Source organism: Gorilla gorilla, chromosome 10 (genome assembly GCF_029281585.2).
Source record: "Gorilla gorilla gorilla isolate KB3781 chromosome 10, NHGRI_mGorGor1-v2.1_pri, whole genome shotgun sequence".
NCBI lineage: Eukaryota > Metazoa > Chordata > Mammalia > Primates > Hominidae > Gorilla > Gorilla gorilla.
Window position 1 is genome coordinate 47,613,386 of NC_073234.2, and position 24,359 is coordinate 47,637,744.

Below are 24,359 nucleotides of genomic sequence, written 5' to 3' on the forward strand. Positions count from 1 at the left end.
TGAATAACACTATCTTGAGGGAAATCGGCCACATTCATGACCAATCAGCCTGTGGCCTTATGCCCCACCAACATTTTGGTTGGCTGAATTCCAGTCTTTCTTCAGCAGGGGATCTTTGCTTATGTGTGATTCTCAAAGTTGATGCTCTATAAATTTCAGTGGAATAAATGTGACACTAATAGAGGTATGAGCATGTGGCCAGATTAGAATCAAAAGTCTTCTCATCAGAGGTATCTCTTCTCCCAGGACAACTCTACTGATTCTAGAATGTTGATTCAACCCATGTTGATAGAGCATGGAATGGGCACAAGACTAGAGTCTATCTCCAGCCCCTATTATATGAGGCCATATGATGGGTTCTCACCAATAGGATATAAGTGGAAGTAATGTGTTACTCCCAAGCTGTGAAAGTTTAGTGTGTGCCTTCTCCACATGCTCGCTCTTCCCCATCTGCTGGCGGTGACACCTGGGCAATCTGAAGCCACATATTTCAGATGGCAGATCCACAGCATGAACAGATCTGGATTCTTGAGTCACCTGACCACAAATATCCACATTGGACTTATGTGATACATAAATTCTTATCATGTTAAGACACTGAGATCTGGGGGTTGTCTGTTGCAGCTGTTATATCTACTCTAATACACGAATCAAGGTAATGAGGCCAAAATGGCAAAAAAAACAGACTTGTAACACTGTCGAATTTGGACTGGCAGAGGGCACAGGAGAGCACTCTCGAGTCAGGAATTCTTGATTTAAATCTCATACTAGGTGCTGGGTACAGTGGTTCGTGCCTGTAATCCCACCTTTTTGGGAGGCCAAGGCGGGCGGATCACCTGAGATCAGGAGTTCGAGACCAGCCTGGCCAACACAGTGAAACCCCGTCTCTACTAAAAATACAAAAGTTAGCCAGGCATGGTGGCAGGCACATGTAATCCCAGCTACTCGGGAGGCTGAGGCAGGAGAATTGCTTGAACCCTGGAGGCAGAGTTTGCAGTGAGCTGAAATCATGCCACTGCACTCCAGCCTGGGTGACAGAGTAAGACTCTCTCTCAAAAATAAATAAATAAACCTCATACTAGCTATGTGGCTTTGCTCAAGTTATTTAATCTTTCTGAACTTTGGTTTTTTTCATTGATAAAAATTATATAATAATAATATGATCTGAACACTTTGGTAGTAGAGTGGGTTGATGGATCTGCGGAGTGAAGGAGCTGCAGACCTGAGTATAGTTGAGAACTCTAAACCATTCTTCCACCCAGCCCTAGGTCAACCAAGGAACTAAGAGGACAAAAGAAAATGGGCCAGAGACCTTAAAGAAAAGCCCCAAGGATATCAAACTTTGCGCTAAAATTACGTCAATGTTTTTCCTACTTCCCACAGAGTCCACAGTTTGGAAACATTCAGAACAGCCTACAATATCTGATAGAGCTGCTTCTGAGTGTTTGTAAAGCACCCAGCAGAGTGCCTGATACATGGCAGACACTCAGTACTATTAATAACACTGGCCATCATTATTTTCTCGGAAAGCATCTTGTTATATTGGGAAAGGTATAGGTTTCAGAATAAGATTGTTCTTAGAGGTATTTTTTTTTTTCTTAGACCGGTCACATTCTCGTCGCCCACGCTGGAGTACAGTTGGTGCATTCATGGCTCACTGCAGCTTTGATTTCCCAGGCTCAGGTGATTCTCCCACCACAGCCTCCCGAGTAGCTAGGACTACAGGTGTGCACCACCACACCTGGTTAATTTTTGTATTTTTAGTAGAAACAGGTTTTGCCATGTTGCCCAGGCTGGTCTCTAATTCCTGTGCTCAAGCAATCTGCCGGCGTTGGCCTCCCAAAATGCTGAGATTATAGACATGAGCCACCGCGCCCAGCCAGTAAGTTACTCTTAAAGTCTCAGTCTCTTCATCTGTAAAATCTGGATAGCACCTTGCACAGTTATTGTGATGATTCAATGGGTGAAAGAGCACCTCTCACATAGTAGGCACTCAACTAGTGGTAGCTCCTCAAAGCATTCCCAGAGTCCAGGGCCAGCTTCCATTAAACATTTATTATGTGGTGGGCACCGAGCTACATGAGGCAATACCAGAATTAGGACTTTTGCAAAAGAGAAAAGAGACATTTCAGGGAAATGGATTCATTTTTCAGCAGCTCCTTCCCCAGTTCTACGGAGCCCTTCGACAATCATGGCACTCATCTCCCTTCCCCAGACAAGAGTTAAACTATATTCTGAAAAAAAAAAACAACAGTCCCCAAATCTCCCACTCTCACTCAGAAATATTCTTTGATCCCAATAACTGTAACTTCCACCTGTCTTCACAGTATTATTCCCCTTTTTCAAAAAATCTTCAGTGACTAACTTCCCATTCCTGATGGGAGTGAAGTCCAAACCTTTGCACATGATGTATTGATTAGGAAAACAGTAGCTACTATAAAAAATAAACCCCACATTTTAGCAGTGTAACAAAATTGAAATTGATTTATTGGTCAAGTGAAATCTAAAACACATGATCCTCATTAGTGGTCAGCTCTCTGCCAAGTGATGATTCAGGGAACCAGCTTCCTTCCATCCTGTGGCTCCACTGTCTTTAACATGTGGCCTTCAGGGTCACTGTGCCTAAGGTCATCTTCATCAAGCTAGACAGGAAAAAAAATATGAAGGAACTTTTTTGGAGGGTTTTATGGGCCAGACTTGAAAATGGAACACATTAATTAAAGGAGAAGCTTAAAAATGTGGTATAGCTAGGCCGGGCGCGGTGGCTCACGCCTGTAATCCCAGCACTTTGGGAGGCTGAAGCGGGCGGATCACGAGGTCAGGAGATCGAGACCATCCTGGCTAACACGGTGAAACCCCGTCTCTACCAAAAATACAAAAAAATTAGCCAGGTGTGGTGGCGGGCACCTGTAGTCTCAGCTACTTGGAAGGCTGAGGCAGGAGAATGGCATGAACCCGGGAGGCAGAGCTTGCAGTGAGCTGAGATGGCACCACTGCACTCCAGCCTGGGTAACAGAGCAAGACTCCGTCTCAAAAAAATAAAAAATAAAAATAAAAAAATTAAAAAATGTGGTACAGCTGTGTGTCCAAGAGAAAGAAAGAAACAGGTTCTGATAAACACATAGGCTCTGGCTCACTTGACATTCAAAACTCTCTATACTCTGGCTTAAGTCTGTCTTTCCAATTTTATCTTCCATTATCCAATTATCCAACTGTAGCTTCTTTGTTGTTGTTGTTGTTGTTGTTGTTGTTTGTTTTGTTTTTTGAGACAGAGTGTCACTCTGTTGCCCAGGCTGGAGAACAGTGGTACCATTCTGGCTCACTGCAACCTCTGCCTCCTGGGTTCAAGCGATTCTCCTGCCTCAGCCTCCCAAGTAGCCGGGATTACAGGCATGCGCCACCACACCTGGCTAATTTTTGTATTTTTGGTAGAGACGGGGTTTCGTCAGTTGGCCAGGCTGGTCTTGAACTCCTGACCTCAAGTGATCCGCCCACCTTGGCCTCCCAAAGTGCTGGGATTACAGGAGCAAGCCACCACGCCTGGCCTCCAACTGTAGCTTTTATTCAGCTTTGCTGCAATCACAACATACCCCAAAATCTAAGCGACTCACAACAACCAGTGCTGGCTTCTGATTTATGTATATGCAGCTTGTGGGTAAGCAGTAGCTCAGCTCCACAGGTCTTCTCATTCCCAGGCCCAGGCAGAAGGAGCAACTCTCATGTGGATTATTCCTATTCTAGTGGCAGAGAAGAACAAGAAAGTGGAAACTCATGTGTTCAAACATGGCATGAGTCACATCTGTTCACATCCCATCAGCCAAATTATGAAACATGACAAAGCCCAAAGTCAATGACATGAGACATCTATTCCTTCTACAGGAGATACTGCAAGTCACATGGCAGTGGGCAGGAATGAGAGAGGAAATAATTTCAACCAATTAGTCCATCCACTACAACTGCCATTTTCCATCTGGAGTACATGGCAGACATTACTACCCAGCACTCTTTCCTCAGAATCCTCAACGCAACATTTCAGGCAGACATTACCAATAATCTGAGTTTGCCTAAATACATAAATAAAGGTTGAAATTGATGTGCTATTATGTGACTCTAGGCTCATTATCCATTCCCACCTCCAAATCTTTGCTTTGGCCTAGAAGAAGCTTACCCTCCCCAGTCCCCATCTTGCCAAACTATCCAAATTTAATCTATCCTTCAAATACTTGAATATTTGAAAGTAATGACTATAATTAAAATAATGAATTACATTTATTATTTCAAAATAATGAATTACATATATTATTTTAAAATAATGAATATTTTCTATTCATTCTTTCAATAAAATTAACTGAATACCTAGCATAGTACCTGCCACATATTTGTTGAATGAATCTGTTTCACATTACCTTGTGCCTTGCACTGAGCACATAAATGCTCAGTGAACATTTGTCTCCTGTTAATGAACCAGCACTGTTCCTTAGAACAATAGGAGTTAGTATCACATGCCAGGGTTTCTGGACTGGGAGTATGGTGACTGCTTGTGCTTAAATCTTGATTCTGCCACTTACTAGCTGCATGACTCCAGGCAAGTCATTAATTGTGCCTCAATCTCATCATGTGTAAAATGGGGATAATAACAAGGCGTATTACATAAGCCTGTTGTATTAAATGGGAAAATTCTTAGCATAGTTTGAACAGATCATAAGCACCCAAGAAATGGAAGTTGTTACCATTTTTAGCTCCAAGACTGTTTTCTCGTAGACCTTTATTTTGGGCGGAAGACAAGAGCCAAGAACTCTTGAGACTTGGGTCCTTGAACAGACCTCACTCTTAACCCACTCCAGACCTTGAGCTACCTCCTCATCCAGAAACTGGTTCCCTAACTCATAAATCCTGACTAATGACACAGACACATCACCTTAATGTTTGTGCAGCCCAGTAACTAATTTTTAAGTGCCTGGAGATCTTCAGATGAAAGACACTCAGGGCAGACACCGCATTCAGTCATAAAAGCAAAACACTACCAAAAAACTTGGAAAAGGCAGAAGCTCCATAACTTAGTGCAGTAGAGAATTAAAGCAGATACCTAGGAAGAGGAAATCAATCCTTAAGACTGTAATCCTTTAATGCAGAGCCAGAGAAAGAGGTCATTCTGAATGCCTCCGACTACAGGGATGGAGAATAGCGAGAGGGGGGACAGGATGCCCAAGTCTATAACGTGACTTGGGGTGTGGGAGACGTGTCAATCTTTCACCTCTCCTAAATAAAAACCGGAACGTCAACATGTATTGTTATCCTAATTAATTTAAGCCACTTAAAAGGCTTGGGCAAACAGGCCCCATAAGTGGCTTGTTTGTGAATTGTGACAGGTCCTGAATTATGCCAAGCTCCCTTTTCAATTTCATTCTTCTCATTCCACCGCTCCTACCACCACCTCAGTCAATTGTATCCTCTTCCTAGACCCAGAAGCCACTCTGGGGGAGCCCAGTCCATATGTGTATGGTCAGGCCCCTTAGCACTGAAATCCTCAAGTTGGAAAAAAATGGTCAGCTGTGCAGAAGACATCATTCTTACAAGGTCTGTCCCTGAGATTGAAGTAAAGAAGAAACTGCTATACCCCAGCTATCAGTTTCCCATCCCCAAAATGGTGGGTAGCTGTGGTGTACTGGCAAGAATATACGACGTGGAATTAGCCAAGGCTAATGCAGTTCTACATTTCATAGCTTTGACACTTCACACCGCCTCCTTAACCGTACTTCACTTTCTACATCTATAAAGCGTGCATAACGCTTAACGCCTATCTCACAGGTGGGTGTGAAAAGTACAGGACGGGACGCAACAGAAACCGCTCTGCCCACCGTTAAAACGTTATACAGAAGGCTTTAGAGCCGTAAATCCTCCCCAGCCCCCAACAACGCACGTTACAAACCAGCAGCCACCCCTAATGCAGCCGGGCCCCTCCTAAGGGATCATGGGCCTTGAAGTCCTTTGCTGGCCACACCCTCGTTTTCTGTCATAGGAGTGAGAACTACGCCTCCCAGGATGCCGCGGTGAGGCCGCCGTCACGGACGCCCTCTTCCCCGCCCTCCTTGCGCGCAGCCTTCTGGGATGTATAGTCCTAGATCCGAGCACGCAGCGGCAAAAGGGCGCAGAAGAACCACAAACCCCAGAAGCCCTCGCGCCCACTCTTCTCCCTCCCCTCCAGAAGTCGGAGTGCTGTTTTTGTTGTTGGTGAAAGGTGAGGGGAACAGCTGATCCGTCTGTTGGGTAAGAAACTTGGCCTAATTGGGGGCGATCTTATGGGAGGGGAGGGTCACCCCACTTTCCAGTTTGGGGAAGGATAACGTAAGGGAACTGTCGAAGGGGAATACAGGAGCGTTTGGGTTTTAACGCTTTCCGTACTGGAGAAGCCACCCCCGCTGTTTGGGGAGTTCTTGGTTTCAAGGGGATTCTGATTGGGGCGGGGGGGGGCGCCCCCTCGTCGTCCTCTCCTTCTTCTCAATGCGTCTCTATAAAGCTGATCCCTTCAGGGGAGCTGAAATCTGCTTATTCGCTCCCAGGCAAGACGTGTCCCCTACACGTCTTCCCTCTCTCCCCTACGCAAATCCAAAGGCCTTTACGACGCTGAATCCCTGGGGAGGAAGGGGGACCTTCCAAGGTGTAGAATGTCAAGGAACTCTAGAGCCCTACAGAGTAGGGGATGGGACACCCGCTCTCCGCCCCCTCATGTGAACATCTGAATCAGGCTACACACCTACATCTTAGGTGCCCAGAACTTTCTTTCGGACATGAAGAACGTTTACAGCTGTTACGGATTTTCTTTGTGGGGTGTATTTTAGGGTTCTCCAGGTATATCTTTGGGGACAATTTACCCCCACCCTTAGAAAGCTGGAAGAATTGCATTTGGAGAAAACATGGACTAGTTTCAACCAGGAATTTTTCAGGGAGATGAACATTAAAAAAAAACTTTTTGTTCTACCTATTTGGGGGACAGAAGTTGCTCCTTTTTGTGTTGCTGGCTCACCTTTATCCACTGAGTTTCTGTTTTCTTTTAAAGCTCCTGTCCCCTGGACTTCAGCCTGGTGTGGGTTTGTGATGTTTGGGGGCGTGCATATGACTAGTGGCAATGGCTGGTTGGACATGTCAGCTGTGAGTGACACAGGAAATAGATTAGTGGGCTGGAAAGGAGTGATGAATAAGAGGGCCATCTCACAGCCCTGGACTGAGGAGTTCTCTTGATCGTTATTATTGTTATCTGTCCTCACCCCACCCTCATATTTTCCAATAACTCTCCCCAGCTAACTTGGAACACCCATTCCTCTCAACCCCATCCTGTAGTGTGTCTCCAGCTACCAATACAAACAGATGGAAGGATGGAGGCTGAGGGGAGCAGAGAGAAAATGAGGAGAGAAATACTAAAGTGAAACTAGTAGGTTTCTAGTCCTGCTGCAGGCACAGTCTGGAGAGAAGAATGTTAGGTTCTTTTTGAACTATCTCCCCTTTCCTCAACGTTAAATATACATTTCCACTTCTTGGGGCCCCTTACTTCCCACTTTCTAGTCTGTTCCCTGCCCTGGGGTGGGGCTTTCCTGGCTCCAGGCCCCCACATTCCATCTCCCCACCCCCACCACGTTCCTGCTAAGCGCCTCACTCCACCCTTGAAGTTGCCGCCTCCAGAATTCTTCACTTCCTGGAATAATAAGTCAAGGGACAGAACCTGTCTTTCCTTATATCCTCCCCTTCCCTTTGTCTCTTGGATGCCAGCAGAAGCTTTCTGCTTCCCTAGAATTCATGGGGGTAGGCAGCTCAGAGAGATGAAAAGAGCTGAGAGCTCAGGAGCCTAAGGATTTGGGCTGTCAGTTCCCCTCGACCCCCAGCCATATTCTAGCTCTGAAAACTCAACCATTCCTTTGACAGATTAGTTGCTGCTTTCTGATGTCATAACTCATTCCTGGATACAGCTGGGTCAACAAGCTTAGGAGTAGGTAAGGACACCTCTCTCAATGAGAGGGCCCCACACCTCAGCTGGATTTTGTATTCAAGAGCCAGGATGTGTGGGAGATGGGATGGAGAAATGGAGGCTGTCGACCAAGTCGCAGTATCCCAGGCTCTGTTCCCGTCAGTGTCCTTTTGGGAGCAAAATTAGAGAAGTCTGAACCCTCAGAAGGGTCAATGAGCCAGAGCGGGTACAGTGTGAGACAGGATGGGGACGGACTTGGAAGGCCAGACCTACGTCCTAGAGACTAAGAGTGATACCTCAAAAATGTCCCGTAACCCTCAGGGACTAGAACCAGGTATGCCTTATCTCCAGGTGTAGTGGCAGGGGCTGTGAGTATGTGGTGCTGGAGCTGTGGGGGAAAGGAGGTGGACTGGAGAGACTTTAGGCTATCAACCCTTTCTTTCATAGGAGGACAGATATCTCAAGGCCAGGATGGAAGAATCACCACTAAGCCGGGCACCATCCCGTGGTGGAGTCAACTTTCTCAATGTAGCCCGGACCTACATCCCCAACACCAAGGTGGAATGTCACTACACCCTTCCCCCAGGCACCATGCCCAGTGCCAGTGACTGGATTGGCATCTTCAAGGTATCTCTGGAACCCCTTTTGGCTGAGGTTTATGGGCTGTGAGTTGGTTGGAATAAGGGGAATGATTGGGCTCTTGGATTCTCAACCTCAGGTTGATAGAGAAGAAGAGAGAAAGATGTCACAGATGACAGAGGCCGCCTGTATAACCAAAGCACATATTTTCTCCATCTTAGCCTTGTTCTTTACTGACACATTAGTGTCCCTCCACTTTCCCTTTCTCTTGTCATTGTTGCCACTGTAGCTCCATCCTGCCCCCCTTATTCAACCCCTCAGCCCTTTCTTCCATCCATAGAAGGTAGTTCCATGACCATACCTTTCTCCAACCTTGGGCTTTCACAGGTGGAGGCTGCCTGTGTTCGGGATTACCACACATTTGTGTGGTCTTCCGTGCCTGAAAGTACAACTGATGGTTCCCCCATTCACACCAGTGTCCAGTTCCAAGGTACAAGGGAAGATGGAAAATTGGGAGAGAGGAGCCAAGGGAGTGGAGGTTTGAAAGAAGGTAGTGGGCTCAGAAACATTAAAAGTTAAGCACAAAGGACAAGGAAAAATAAACGAAAATAAATGTAATGAGAATATATCCAACAGGGCTCAGCAGATAGAGAATCACGGGATTATCGCAGAATCAGGGACATAGAAACAGAAGGAACTTCAGAGGGCATCTAGTCCCCTGTCCTACCCAAAGAAGGAAAAATGGGGGAGTAAGGAAGAGGGAAAGGTAGCATTATGTGGTGAGAAGAGGGAAAGACCTGGGTTCAAATCTCACCTCTAACACTTACAAGCTGTTTGGCCTTGGGCAAATTACATATCCTCCCTGTGTCTGTTATCTTAACAGTAAAAGGGGATGCCTGGCTTGTAGGGACATTACGAGGATTTAAAATGAAAGCTGTAGGCCAGGTGTGGTGACTCCAGCACTTTGGGAGGCCAAGGTGGGTGGATCACTTGAGGTCAGGAATTCAGGACCAGCCTGGCCAACATGGCAAAACCCCGTCTCTACTAAAAATACAAAAAAATTAGCCAGGCGTGGTGGTGCATGCCTGTAGTCCCAGCTACTCACACAGCTGAGGCAGGAGAATCTCTTGAACCCGGGAGGCAGAGGTTGCAACAAGCCAAGATCGCGCCACTGCACTCCAGCCTGGGCGATGGAGCAAGACTCTGTCTCAAGATAAAATAAAATAAAAAGTGTTACCACAGTGTCTGGTACATGGTACGCACTCACTACATGGTAACTAGCATTATTATGATTATGATAGAGGGGCAGTGGGTTTGGGAAAGAAAGGAAGGAGAGGGACAGGCAGAAAGGAGGGAGAAGAGTATGGCCTGTGGGAGGTGGAGAAGAGAAGAAACAGTATATGGAATACCGAGCAAGGGGCTGGGGCCAAGGACAGTGGATCATTGGGGTCCTGGGTCCATTCTTCTTCCCACAGCCAGCTACCTGCCCAAACCAGGAGCTCAGCTCTACCAGTTCCGATATGTGAACCGCCAGGGCCGGGTGTGTGGGCAGAGCCCCCCTTTCCAGTTCCGAGAGCCAAGGCCCATGGATGAACTGGTGACCCTGGAGGAGGCTGATGGGGGCTCTGACATCCTGCTGGTTGTCCCCAAGGCAACTGTGTTACAGGTGAGAAAAGAGCAACAGAGTTATTCCCAGACAAGGGAGTGGGAGACAGCATCGCAAGAGGACCCTTCCCACCTTACCCTCCCCTCATCTGTGGCGCCAACTAAAGACCTCATTGAAAGTTAGACAAAGTCCTGCCTCCAGGAGAGTCTCAGTCTAACATAGACATACACGAACATGTAAGGCAGGAAAGGAGACCACCCACAGGCCAGTGTAACTCAGGATTTCATAAGAACTTTTTCAGCCTGCCTTCTCCATGCACTGCATCCTGCCCTATGCCCTAGAGGAAGATCAAAGGGTGGAGAGAGGCTACTCCAGGGAACATTCAGAGAAAGGGGAGCACAAGACCTGCTTCTAGGATGAGTAGGGAGTGAGAGCACTTAGGGAAGGCCCCAGACCTGTACTGTCCAATACCAAAGGCTCTTAACTATATATGGCTCTTGAGCACTTCAAATGCAATTAATCCAAACTGAGATGTACTATAAGGGTAAAATATACTCCAGATTTTGAAGACTTAGTATTTTTTAAAGAGAATGTAAAAGACTTCAATAATTTTTATTTTGACTACATGTTGAAATGATACTGTTTGGGGTTTTTTTGTTTGTTTTTTGGGTTTTTCTTTTCTTTTCTTTTCTTTTTGTTTGAGACAGCCTTGCTCTGTCACCCAGGAAGATGTTTATACCTCACGTAAGTAAAAGATGTGTGAGCTCCTACTCTCTGTTGCAGTTTCACAATCATGATTCTCATTTGAGCCTTACAACAATTCAGACTAAGGGATCATGTTACAGATGAGGACACAGAGACTTAGAGAAGTTAAGAAGCTTGTTCAAAATCACATAGCTAGCTGGGTGTAGTGGCATGCGTCTGTAGTCCCAGCTACTGGGGGAGACACTGAGGTGGAAGGATTGCTTGAGGCCAGGAGTTTGAGGTATGGTATGCTATGGTTGCACCTATGGCTAGCCACTGCACTCCAGCCTGGGCAACATAGTGAGACCCTATCTTTAAAAAAATCACATAGCTAGTAAAAATTGCACTGAAGATTTGAACCCAAGTCTGTCCAACTCCAGAGCAGATAGGGTAAAATTAGGGGAGCCATCCCTTGTGTCTGTGTTCATTGACTTGTGCCACATGAGGGATTCCTGCAATTGCTGGGTGAGGAAAGGGCCAGGCCTAGGGTGGGGAGGGGTAAGAGAGATGGGCAATTCAGAGTGCCATGAGCTGGTGCATCTGACTGGGTGGTGGACGGGATTCGGTAGCACACTGAGCATCCCCTTCCTCACCTCTTTATAACCCAAAGCTATGTAACTTCCCAAACCCAAAATGCACCTGGAGAGTGGTGAGGATGGGACCTTAGAAGGGGTACTCCACCAGCACACTCCCCTTCTCCTTCTGCTGCCTGTAGAACCAGCTCGATGAGAGCCAGCAAGAACGGAATGACCTGATGCAGCTGAAGCTGCAGCTGGAGGGACAGGTGACAGAGCTGAGGAGCCGAGTGCAGGAGCTCGAGAGGGCTCTGGCAACTGCCAGGCAGGAGCACACGGAGCTGATGGAACAGTACAAGGTGGGAGCTGGGCCAGGTAGGGGACAGGGCCTGGCTGCTCACCCAGCATCCAAAATCTGAACCCAGTGAAGAGGGTGAAGGAGAGATGTTAGTGGGCTTTTACAATGGTTCTGGCATCAAGGAAATAGGTTTAAGGGGTAGTGGCTGGGATTAAACTTGATGTGACAAGAGACATGTTCCAAACTTGTAATGAGACTCAGTTCTTTGAACATAAGAATGCTGGGGTAAGGTGGAGGTGGCCACGTTGATAGGTAAGGGAATGTTCACTTACAGTTTCTTTTTCAAGGAAGGCAATGTGATAGCCAGGTGGAAGCAGTCAGACCCTGGTGTGCTCTTCCTAAGCCTTTGTTCCACCACTTGAGAGATGAGTCCCAACCTCCCTTTTCTTCTGGGGGAAACTTAATTTCAGGGGATTTCCCGGTCCCATGGGGAGATCACAGAAGAGAGGGACATCCTGAGCCGGCAACAGGGAGACCATGTGGCTCGCATCCTGGAGCTAGAGGATGACATCCAGACCATCAGTGAGAAAGTGCTGACGAAGGAAGTGGAGCTGGACAGGTGAGGGGAGTCCACTGACCCCATCACTTCCTCTCCCTTCCATGACTCCCGCACTCCAGCCCCCTCTCGCAGGCAAGCAGACCTGCTGTCTGCCTCACACGCTTTCTCTTTCCCTCTCACCCTCACTCAAGCTAGTTACTGGGGATACCCTTTTCTGCCGAGCTCTCTACCATCTTTCCAAACGCTATTCTGTATTCCTCCACTTCAGAAATAATCATAGTTACCACTTATTGTACAGCAAAAGCTGAGCAAGAGCTAGGAGTGGAGGATTTGGAAGAAGAGAATGGATGGAAGTCAGTGCAAGATAAGAGAGGATGGATTTCAGATTTGGCCACAGGAAAGATAAGATTAGACTGTGTTCTTACTATTAAGAAACATTATATAACTGGTTATCCAGGAATGTTATGGAATCTCTGCCCTGGAAAAAAAAGATACAAATCATAAACTCTTAGCACTGGGATTGTAAGATATGTATGAGGGTATGTAAGAGGTCACCCTCAGGAGGCAGCCTCTTTAACATTTCACAGCTGTCATTTTTGTATCTCTTGTATTGAGCCAAACTCTCCTCTCCTATAACTTACCTGAGACCTCTGAGGTCCTGAGACCTCTGGAGCCACATAGAATAAATTTCTTTCTTCTTCCAGAAAATTGTTTTCTCTACCAAGTAGCATAAATATTGACCACCACCTCCCATGTCCATCCTTCAAATTTTCACCAGTTTAAACACTCTAGTTCCTTATTTCATTAAATGACAAAATTATGTTTCATTTACTACTGGTAGGTGTGATATTTTTAAAAACTGTTTGAAAGAAAGAGGCATTCTATCCAAGGCCCAAAGTAATAAGTGAGTTCGTCTGAGAGGCTTCTTCAGGATATGTTAGTCTCACCCTAGGGAGATATTAGATGTCTGCATTCTAAGTCATAGGTTAGAAAAGCAGTGGTCAGATTGAGCATCTGGAAAAGATTAGGGGCTGTCTAGACCAGAGGTCAACAACTATGGCCCACAAGCCAAATCTAGCCTGCCACCTGTCGTATAACCCACAGGTAAGAATAGTTTTTACATCTTCTAATGGTTAAGAACAAATTAAAAGAAGAATATTTTGTGACATGTGAAAGTTGTATGAACTTCAAATCTGTGTTCGAGTTTTATTGAAACATCATGCTCATTCGTTTACATACTGTCAATGGATGGTCCTGCACTACAATGGCAGGGTTGAGTAGATGCCACAGAGACCACATGGACTGCAAAGCATAAAATCTTTACTATCAGGCCCTTTATAGAAAGAGTCTGCCAACTTCTGGTCTAGATCAAAAGTTTATAATCAATAATGACTGCCCTTGTCTCAAAAAGACTAGATTCTAGTCTCTTGATTGAGTGAAAACAATGGGAGCCATCATCAAAACATTCCTTAAAATATTACACAAAAAGATAAGAAAAACTATTTCTGTCTAAATTGTTCTCTAGAACTTGGAATCTTGGTTTCCTGGGGCTTAGAACTGGATCAGCTGGCTTGGGGATTTATGCATCCCAGAGTGAAATGGAGCTCTGGGCCTAGAGCAGCAGCAGCAGAGCGCAAGACAGAGGCCTGAGTCCATTCCTTCTCTGGGTGGAGCAGATTGTCTGACATGTCATCCCACCAATCACAGGCTTAGAGACACAGTGAAGGCCCTGACTCAGGAACAAGAGAAGCTCCTTGGGCAACTGAAAGAAGTACAAGCAGACAAGGAGCAAAGTGAGGTAAGGGGCTCAGAGTTGATTTGCTTTCTCCATTGTCCAGCCAGTGTTTGATTCCCTCTCGAGAGCCGGACACCAAAGGGAATAAAAATGTAAAGAAGACATTGTGTGCACTCTACTAGGAAACATAAGACATATACCTAAATCAGGATTAGTCAGAGTGGAAAAGTGGAATATGAGAGTGTCACAAGAGAAATTTTTTTTGTTTGTTTTTTGGAGACAGAGTCTTACTTTGTCTCCTGTGCTGAAGTGCAGTGGTATGATCTTAGCTCAGTGCAACCTCTGCCTCCTGGGTTCAAGCAACTCTCACGTCTCAGTTACCTGAGCAGCGGGGATTACAGCCATGTGCCACCATGCCCAGCTAACTTTTGTATTTTTAGTAGAGACAGGGTTTCACCATGTTGGGCAGGCTGGTCTCGAACTCTTGATCTCAAGTGATCCACCCACCTCAGCTTCCCAAATTGCTGGGATTACAGGTGTGAGCCACTGCGCCTGGCCTCAAGAGAAATCTAATAAAGTATTGTGGAGCTCCAGGGAGGTGTATGAGTACACATCTTGTTAGAGACATTAGAAAAGTCTTTTTAAAATGGGTGTGGAGGCCAGGCACAGTGGCTCATGCCTGTAATCCCAGCACTTTGGGAGGCAGAGGCAGGCGGATCCCCTGAGGTCAGTTCAAGACCAGCCTGGCCAACATGGTGAAACCCCATCTCTACTAAAAATACAAAAATTAGCCAGGCGTGGCGGCGCACGCCTGTAATCCCAGCTACTCAGGAGGCTGAGGCAGGAGAATCACTTGAACCCGGGAGGCAGAAATTGCAGTGAGCCTAGATCACACTACGGCTCTCCAGCCTGGGCAACAGAGTGAGACTCTGTCCCAAAAAAAAAAAAAAAAAAAGGGAGGGCCATGGCTGGGCGTGGTAGCTCACACCTGTGATCATAACACTTTGGGAGGCCGAGGCGAGAGGATTGTTCAAGCCCAGGAGTTCAAAACCAGCCTGGGCAACGTAGTGAGACCCCATCTCTACAAAAAATTTTAAAAATTAGCCAGGTATGGTGGCATGCACCTGTAGTCCCAGCTACTCAGGAAGCTGAGGTGGAAGGATTGCTTGAGCCCAGGAGGTCAAGGCTGCAGTGTGCTATGATCGCACCCCTGCACTCCAGCCTGGGTGACAGAGCAAGATTCTGTCTCAGAAAAAAAAGGGGTGGGGTGTGGGGCCTAGTACTTTCAAACCTTTTTAGCAGAACCCTTTCCTCTCCTCCCACCAATAAAGTTTTTAATCTTGTGTGGAATCTCACTGAATAAACAAAAACAATGTTTTATTACTATAAATTTATTTTTATAAATTTGAATGTATAACCTTTACTTAAAAGGTAATGAAAGCACTTAGGTAATTTTGAGGCATACCAAACTTTGAAATGAGAGGCTATCGATGACTGTTCTGCCAGCCTCAGCAACTAATGTTTTTCCGTATTTTATTTTGGTTGTACAATATCGAGAACACCTTGAGTCACACACAAGTAGGTGCAAATAACAATTTTTAAACTGTCCACCTTGCAACTCAGTTTACTCTTCAATTCAATAGAAAATACAGTAGAAACTATTCTGAGCTTTGCACAAAAATGAATTAACCTGGAAACATATGTAAATTGGTGATCTCCAGTGTGTTAACTTGTGATTTTATGGGTTTTATTTGTTTTGTTTGTTTGTTTTGAGACGGAGTTTCATCTTGTTGCCCAGGCTGGAGTGCAGTGGCGCGATCTCGGCTCACTGCAACCTCTGCCTTCTGGGTTCAAGAGATTCTTCTGTCTCAGCCTCCTGAGTAGCTGGGATTACAGGCACCCACCACCACGCCCAGCTAATTTTTTGTATTTTTAGTAGAGATGGGGTTTCACCATGTTGGCCAGGCTGGTCTTGAACTTCTGACCTCAGGTGATCCGCCCACCTCAGCCTCCCAAATCATGCCGAGATTGCAGGCGTGAGCCACTGCACCTGGCCTTGTGTTGTTTTTCTTTTTTTTAACATAATTGTTAATAATTTAGAAGACATTCAAATCAAGTATCTGCAGAACTCCTAAATCCCTTCTTCAGTACCCTGGGTTTATGTGGAAGATTGTTAAAAAACCCTTTGCTCAGCAGTGAGAATGGGTAGAATTTGAGTAGACAGAGATGAGTGTGAGGCTATTCTAGGAACAGAGAAAGACATGAGCAAAGGCTTAAAGGCCAGAACACTCAGGGCAGTTGAATGTGTGGGTGAAGTGTTTGAGATAATGCCTAGGTTAGACTGTGGTGGATCTTGAGCTTCATTTTTATTCCACAAGCAGTGAAAGGCTTTGATGATTTTTCAAGCAGGGGTGACGTGTACTGTACTTATGGCCAGGTGTAGTGGCCCACGCCTGTAATCCCAACATTTTGGGAGGTGAAGGCAGGAGGATCCCTCGAGCTCAGGAGTTCAAGACAAGCCTGGACAATATAGTGAGACCCTGTCTCAACTCTACAAAAAAATACAAAAATTAGGCAGGCATGGTGGCACACACCTATAATCCCAGCTACTGGGGAGGCTGAGTTGAGACAATTGCTTAAGCCCAGGAGTTGGAGGCTGCAGTGAGCTGTGACCATGCTACTTCACTCCAGTCTTGGCAACAGAGCCAGACCCTATCTCTAAAAAAGAAAATAACTGTATTTAAAGAATCAGAACTGTACCTAAAGAAGAATAATCTGATTCCCTTGTGGAGAATGAACTATTTATGAAGTTATTCAGTAGTCCAAGCAAGAAATGACCAGAGTCTGAGATAACGTGGTTGTGGTGGTAATAGAGAAGGGGAAACGGCTGTGACCAGGATGGAGAAGCAATAGGTTTTTCTGTGGGCCGCTAGGAAGAGGACAGAGCCAAGCATGGCACCAAGGGCGCCAGGTTACTCCATCCTGAGTAACGTGGGAGCTAGTTGGTACCCTGGACAGAAATAAGAGTAGGAAAGACTGGGATGGGGTGAGAGGTAGACTGTTGAGTTTAAGGGGCCTGTAGGGCATGAAGACTGAGTTTTGATTTAAGAGAAAGGATAGAGTAGCAGAAATGGTACACGGAATGCCTACATGGAAGACCCGAGGCTGCAATGCTGGATACCTCAATTTGGGAGCTGGAGATTGGATATGCAGGATTGAGTTATTTGAGCTGAGAACCCAAGAAGGGCTGGCAATAGCTGAAGGCTTGAGTGTGTGTTAAATCTGGGAAGTGGAACCTTGACCTCTCTCATCACAATGGTTCACCTCCCGAGCCACCCCAACACACATACCCCTTTCCTTACCTGCTTTCCACTTCCCTCAGGCTGAGCTCCAAGTGGCACAACAGGAGAACCATCACTTAAATTTGGACCTGAAGGAGGCGAAGAGCTGGCAAGAGGAGCAGAGTGCTCAGGCTCAGCGACTGAAAGACAAGGTGGCCCAGATGAAGGACACCCTAGGCCAGGCCCAGCAGCGGGTGGTGAGTGAGGCCCCTTGGCAACAGGAAACGGGAAATTCCAAGGGCAAGTTGTAGAAAAGCCTGAGTGTCTAAAGAGAAGGGGAGAGACATGGCTAAAGACTAAACAATACAACCCCGAGTCCTAATGCAGTGGAGTAGAGGGAGCCTGTTTACTTCCCCAGCTGACGAATGATTCACTAGGAACTCTGATCTCCATCTCCTCCTTTCTCCTGAGGCCGAGCTGGAGCCCTTGAAGGAGCAGCTTCGAGGGGCCCAGGAGCTTGCAGCCTCAAGCCAGCAGAAAGCCACCCTTCTTGGGGAGGAGTTGGCCAGCGCAGCAGCAGCCAGGGACCGCACCATAGCCGAACTACACCGCAGCCGCCTGGAAGTGGCTGAAGTTAACGGCAGGCTGGCTGAGCTCGGTTTGCACTTGAAGGAAGAAAAATGCCAATGGAGCAAGGAGCGGGCAGGGCTGCTGCAGAGTGTGGAGGTAGAGGGATGGGGGGTACCTGGCAATCTGATGGCCACTGCCCCCACCTCTGTGGGGACTCCTACATGTGGTCAGACCCTCTGGGAGGAGAGAAGAGGGGTTGAGAACCTTAGAGGACTTGGGTGGAGAGGGGCTTTGAGGGAGGTACACTTTACTTTCTAGGCATGACCCATCCCTAACCGGGGTATCCCAATCCTGATCACCAGAGTACCTTCCTTGGAACAGAAACATTTTCTGTCCTAGACCCCAGGCCCTGCCATAATGCCCATTCCTGATCAAGCAGCACCTGCCGTCATGTCCTGTCCTTCATTCAGAGGGTATAGGAAATGAAGGCAAAAAGGGGAAAGTGCTCTAAAAATGATGCTTTAAATAAAGGAAAGGACACAGTAAGGGATGGTGCTGTTGACAGTGGCGTTCCTTTTTCTTCCCTCTCCACCCTCTCATTTTCCTTCTCGGCTATCTCCCAGGCAGAGAAGGACAAGATCCTGAAGCTGAGTGCAGAGATACTTCGATTGGAGAAGGCAGTTCAGGAGGAGAGGACCCAAAACCAAGTGTTCAAGACTGAGCTGGCCCGGGAGAAGGATTCTAGCCTGGTGAGGCACCCAGTCACCAAGGGTCCTGTCCTATGGCCTCCTGAGGCATCCATACCCCTTCTCTCTGTCTTGGGTATGGGCTCAGAAGTGCTAGGTGTCCGCTACCATGTTGGGTGGCATTTCACTTGCACATGCAAGCCCTCATTGGTTTGAAATGTGCATTTTTTTCTGCTCTCAGGGCACACATCTGGGCCCAGTAGAGGTGACTTAGGAGAATTATAGAGTGGCCCCTTGGTATGACCAAGGCCTCTGCACCCCAGCCTAGAGGAAGTCATGCAGGTCCCCACTCGAGAGGCAGAGACTAAGACTTAGAAAACTGAGTCTCTGTGGCCCAAGACAAAGTACACATGGAGGAAGTGTTGGGAATTCCTGTGTGTGTGTGTCAGAGCAGGGAAGAAGCAGAGGCATGGGGAGACCTGGTTCTAGATTGTTGGTCCTGGTCCCAGAGTCCAGGTTCTTGGAGGTACATTCTAGGCTCCAGATTCCATCGGGCCCTCTTCCCTCAGGTACAGTTGTCAGAAAGTAAGCGGGAGCTGACAGAGCTGCGGTCAGCCCTGCGTGTGCTCCAGAAGGAAAAGGAGCAGTTACAGGAGGAGAAACAGGTGAGCACCCATAACCCAGGCCCTGTGGATGCCACAGGTGAGGACTTGAGGGCTAGAAACTTTGTAAATTCCCGTCATCTTTTGGCTTAGAAACTGTTCTCTCCAAGAGGGCCCGTACCCTGGCTTCTCTTATTAGCCGATTTGGCAGGACAGGGGATGATCTCTGGGAGAAGGGAGGGATGTAAGTGGTGAAGCAGGGGTGCTGGGGGAGTGTCTGCCTGAAGTTGCCCCAATCTTTGCCGAAGGCATCTAATGCTGAGGAGCTAAGAGTTCTTCTTGGGTGCAGAGAATGGCTCTGCAGGCTAGCAAGGTTGGCACCTTCCCATTCTCTAGCACCTGCCTTTTTCCTTCCCAATTCCAGGAATTGCTAGAGTACATGAGAAAGCTAGAGGCCCGCCTGGAGAAGGTGGCAGATGAGAAGTGGAATGAGGATGCCACCACAGAGGATGAGGAGGCCGCTGTGGGGCTGAGTCCGTATAGCCCCAATCTTGTAACACCTCTTCCCCACTCTACCTCCCGCTGTTGAGGAAGGCTCCATGTAACCTTGCTGGGAGCTGCCTTTGCCTTCTATGTGTTTTGCCTTTTCTTTCCCAGACCCTGGCCCCTGTTTAGTCTAATGATACCCCTCATCCAGAGGAGACAGCTGGTCCAACTCCTCACAACACATCCTTTTTTCTTCTCTGCCTGCTTCATCTCCTACAGGCTGCCCGGCAGCTCTGACAGACTCAGAGGATGAGTCCCCAGAAGACATGAGGCTCCCACCCTATGGCCTTTGTGAGCGTGGAGACCCAGGCTCCTCTCCTGCTGGGCCTCGAGAGGCTTCTCCCCTTGTTGTCGTCAGCCAGCCGGCTCCCATTTCTCCTCACCTCTCTGGGCCAGCTGAGGACAGTAGCTCTGACTCGGTGAGCAGTGGAGGAGCCTGTGCAGAAGCAGTAAGGAGGGGCAGGGCCAAACCCAAGTGTCCCAGCCTGGAGTGCAGCACGATCTTGGCTCACTGCAGCCTCTGCCTCCTGGGCTGAAGCGATCCTCCCACCTCAGTCTCTCAAGAGTAGCTGGGACCACAGGCAGGCACCCCCGGCTAATTAGAGAAGGAATCTTAGCTATCCAGGCCTCTCTTTTTCCCAGGGGAGAGGAGGCAGGCCCAGCCTCTCTTCAGTGCCACACCAGTAGATATCATCCCAAAACCCAGACCAGCCCAATAGCCTCACTGCTTCTCCCCCACACTCATTCTCTTATTATTTACCAGCCCCTCAAAACGCCTCTCCTGCCTCACTCTTCCTAAGCCCCTCAGGTCACTGTCCTAGCCTTGGCTGCTCTTCCCATACCTGTCCCAATGTGCTGCTCCCCCATCTTGGGACACCACCCCAAAGCCCAACGCTGTCTCTTTGGCATCCAGGAGGCTGAAGATGAGAAGTCAGTCCTGATGGCAGCTGTGCAGAGTGGGGGTGAGGAGGCCAACTTACTGCTTCCTGAACTGGGCAGTGCCTTCTATGACATGGCCAGGTGAGTTCAACCAGCAAGGCCAGGAGGGAGGTGGGAGGAGGTCAGAGGGAAAGGGCATCTGTGTGGACAGTCACCAGGCCCTGCTCCCAACCCCTGCCCTTCTTGGCCTCAGCCAAGAAAAGGAGATACAGGTATGGTTAACAAGGAAAATGACTCACTGCTCCAAATTCCAGATGCCTTCAGGTAATCCCTACCCCTATCTTATCAATGCACTCAGAGGTCCTGCCTTTAACTGGCTTCTATGTTGTTCTAGCACCATCTTCTGCAGAGCCCAAATTGCCCTGCTTCCCCTCTCTCCTGCCTCTACCCCTTCCCCAACCACCAGGTAGGTACCTAGGGTCCTCCGGGGAGGAAGGGAGGTGACCATGGCCCCCAGGGATAGGAGCAGAGAGAAGACTGGGATCCAGCATCCATCTGGCTACAACTGAAATGCTTTCCCTCTTCCCTGACTTCCCTGGGTAACCCTTAGGGAAGGGAACCTATAGAGGTGGGGGTTTCAGGTATCAGATTGTCCCCTTCTGCCTTCCCTTTTATTCCCAGGTTCAAGGGGGCAGGCACAGGGAAGAGAGATTTGATCATCTAGTCCCGGTTTTGCCTGGATGTGAGATGGGCTCAGGGCAGGGAGGGGGTGATGCTGTCATCCTTCTCGGCTGGAGCAGGAAGATGAAGGACGATGTCAGACTCATTTTCAGCCTCATTAGGCAGCAGACGGAGATGGAGGGAGGAGAGCAGGAGGCTGGGGGATGGGCTCTGCACTGTAGAGACCAGCAGGGACTAAAGAAGAGAGGACATGGGGAACTGGAAAAATAAGCCTTCCAGGATTGTGGGGAGAAAGACGCTGTGGGAGAGGCCAGGATGCTGCATTAGGCACAGGATAACCTGGGAACCCAGGCACATGGGTCCTGCTCTCCAAAGTCTGCAAGTCAAGAAGGGAACAGAGCACGCCGACCCTCTCCCTTTCCCCTCTGTCTCTCTTAGTGGCTTTACAGTGGGTCCCCTGTCAGAAACCAGCACTGGGGGCCCTGCCACCCCCACATGGAAGGAGTGTCCTATCTGTAAGGAGCGCTTTCCTGCTGAGAGTGACAAGGATGCCCTGGAGGACCACATGGATGGACACTTCTTTTTCAGCACCCAGGACCCCTTCACCTTTGAGTGATCTTACTCCCTCGTACATGCACAAATACACGCTCATGCACACACACACTCACACACATGCATACACTTAGGTTTCATGCCCATTTTCTATCACACTGGGCTCCATGATATTCTGTTCCCTAAGAACTGCTTCTGTGTGCCCTGTTTTCATCCCAAGATTTCTCACTTCATCCTCTCCTACCTGGCTCTTTTGTCCCAGGGAGGGGTCCTGTTCGGAAGCAGTGGCTGAATTTATCCCCTGAAAGTGGTTTTGGAGGAACCGGGATGGAGGAGGCCTTCCCCTGTGGGAATAGAATCGTCCACTCCTAGCCCTGGTTGCTTCTGATACACAGCCACTGCACACACACACTCACACTCACACTCCCTTGTCTGATGCCCCAAAGCCAATTCCTGGGGCACCCTACCCTCTCTTGTTTGGAGTTTCCGTTTGTTTACCTGAGTTTTCTCTGGGGTCTGCACAGAGGCAGCAGCATGGACATCATGGCCTCTCAGGTCCCTTTTGGTTCTCAGTTTCATTGGTTCCTCTTTCTGTTCCCCCATTGCCTTCTTTGCCCCACCCCAGCCTTTTCCATAACCTTAGGTATTCAGTTTGGAGGGGTTTTTTGTATTTTTGAGGATTCCTGTATTCTGTATCCTCTCCTCGCATCTCCTCACATGGAAAGAAATAATGTATTTGTGCCTTCTGTGAGGGATGGGGGGGAAAAGTGGTCCCAGGTATCCCCATTTCCAAGCCCCCCCTCCCTCTCCAGGTCCCCCCACAGCAATAAAAGCTTCCCCCTGATATCCATCCCTTTGTAGTTTGAACAAATATATTTATATGATATGTATGACTGTTGTCACAAAATGTGTTCTTATCATGAGGTGTGACTGGAACACAGGGCCCAGACCTCCAGCTCTTAGACCCTGGTGGAGGGAGGAGGGAAAGAGGGGACGCATCCCTGCCTCATGGCAGGGGATGCTGGGCAGTTACTGTCCTGTCATGCCTCCTGGTGTGCTGGCCATGAGTGGGTTCTCTCAAGTGGGAGTCTGGCTTGGATAATGCGGCAGTTGGGGAGGGAGCAAACTCATGGGTCCCTGTCACTTCTGCTCAGGGTTTAGTCCCAGGGTGGGTGCGTGCCGTGGAAAAGTGGGACAAGTTTCCCACTGCCCAGACCTTCATCCTTCATAGCAGCCATCACTGTACCTTATGCCAAAGGACAGGCTTTATTCCTGTCAAGAGCGTACACCTTTGAGTATCTACTTAGTAAAAAATGCCCTAAGCCTCATACCTCTAAAGGCAATTTTATATTCCTCCTGTTTCTGTTTCTGTTTCTTTCTCTGTTGCCATCCCCTCAGACCTGTATGCACACTCTGCCTCAACAGTCACAAAAACACATTCATCCACTCTAACCAGCTTCACAGCCTAGACAGACACATACACAGCATCGTAAAGCATTTGTTAAGGACCTGCACGCTCACCAAGGCTCTCAGCAATGCCCTGCACAAGCACATGCCTACAACCCCCTTGTCCTCCAACCCAATAGCTCCCTTCTCAGCTGCCCTCCTCTCCCTTCAGGGCCCCTGTGTGGACCACCCCCACCATTCCCTGTCTCCATTCACCTGAAATGCTCCTGTCCACCCCCTTTCCAGCCCCACCTGGATGACTTCTTACATCCTTCCTTCTTCCCTCACGTCTCCGTCTCCTAGCAACCCCATCTCGTTCCCTGAATCCCTTCCAAGGAAATTAGAGATAATGGATCTCTCCTCTCTCCATCTCAACCCCTCTTTATTGATCCTCCTTTAATGAAAGTTAATTATAACAATGATTTAATTAATAGAATCCCTCTCTTCCTTTATTGCTTCCCGTATTAAGACTATTAATAAATACGAGCTGGGCTGACAGAGGCATCCATCACCCGCCTGGGATTCCCCCCATCCCTCCTTTTACCTTCCCCCTCTCCCTCTCCCTCTCTTGGCCTATAAACTTGCCGGGGTAGTGGGGGTTAATCAGAGAGGAATTATGAGCCAACATCCCCAGCAGGAGGTGCATTTAATGAAATCATGTGTGATTTATTTTCTGGGGGAGGTTGGGGCGAGAAGAATCTGGGACCCACACCTCCTGGCTTCCAGTGAGTGGCTGCCTTGTGCAAAAAAGGAGAATAGTAGACAAACAGGAACCCAGGCCCCTGCTCCCATGCCACAGCCCCTGCCAAGCCGCACATACACCCACAGGAGCCACATGGCTAGCTGCACAAGGCCACTGATACAGACACTGTCAGACTAAAAGCACTTAAGAGGACTGCGGTATAGGTTTTGTTCTTTCCAACCTCGAAAACTTCACATGGGTCCTTCTCACCTCCTTCCTTTCTCTGCAGCCCTGTTCTGCTTCACTGTCCCGAATCTACTTCATACTCCCCTCCTCCATGAAGCCCCCCAACCCCCCACCAGGCTCCTCAACATGGATATCTAGAGTTTCTAGCTGCTCCTTTCTCTGCCCTTTGTGTGTCTTTCTGGCATGCGATTT

At 48.0% G+C, this 24,359-nt stretch overlaps 1 protein-coding gene and 1 long non-coding RNA gene across 11 annotated transcripts; one reads left to right on the top strand and one right to left on the bottom strand.

The window, feature by feature from the left end:
- Positions 1-2,455: 2,455 nt before the first annotated feature.
- On the bottom strand, positions 2,456-6,104 carry LOC109029179 (uncharacterized). Of its 3 annotated transcripts, none has more exons than XR_008670119.1 (4): positions 5,921-6,104; positions 4,731-4,763; positions 3,612-3,737; positions 2,456-2,642 (listed from the first exon to the last, which is right to left on the bottom strand). It is a non-coding gene; the product is annotated as an uncharacterized lncRNA (long non-coding RNA). The 3 variants fall into 3 exon arrangements; XR_002008236.3 differs by lacking the exon at positions 5,921-6,104 and adding an exon at positions 5,618-5,894; XR_008670120.2 differs by lacking the exon at positions 5,921-6,104 and adding an exon at positions 5,618-5,894 and having other exon boundaries at positions 3,591-3,737.
- Positions 6,105-6,110: 6 nt separating this feature from the next.
- CALCOCO1 (calcium binding and coiled-coil domain 1) lies at positions 6,111-22,683 on the top strand. Of its 8 annotated transcripts, none has more exons than XM_063693950.1 (17): positions 6,133-6,267; positions 7,918-7,985; positions 8,408-8,587; positions 8,927-9,029; positions 10,015-10,205; positions 11,605-11,763; positions 12,173-12,321; positions 13,969-14,059; positions 17,379-17,534; positions 17,749-18,003; positions 18,471-18,596; positions 19,103-19,198; positions 19,560-19,668; positions 19,901-20,100; positions 20,595-20,701; positions 20,955-21,026; positions 21,242-22,683. In XM_063693950.1, the coding sequence occupies exons 3-17, from the start codon at positions 8,432-8,434 to the stop codon at positions 21,282-21,284; spliced, it is 2,013 nt and encodes a 670-aa protein (XP_063550020.1). In that variant the 5' UTR covers positions 6,133-6,267; positions 7,918-7,985; positions 8,408-8,431; the 3' UTR covers positions 21,285-22,683. The 8 variants fall into 8 exon arrangements, with proteins under 8 accessions (XP_004053299.2, XP_063550017.1, XP_063550020.1 ...); XM_063693945.1 differs by having other exon boundaries at positions 6,134-6,267; positions 21,680-22,683; XM_063693946.1 differs by lacking the exon at positions 6,133-6,267 and adding an exon at positions 7,304-7,429 and having other exon boundaries at positions 21,680-22,683.
- The last annotated feature ends 1,676 nt before the right edge of the window (positions 22,684-24,359 follow it).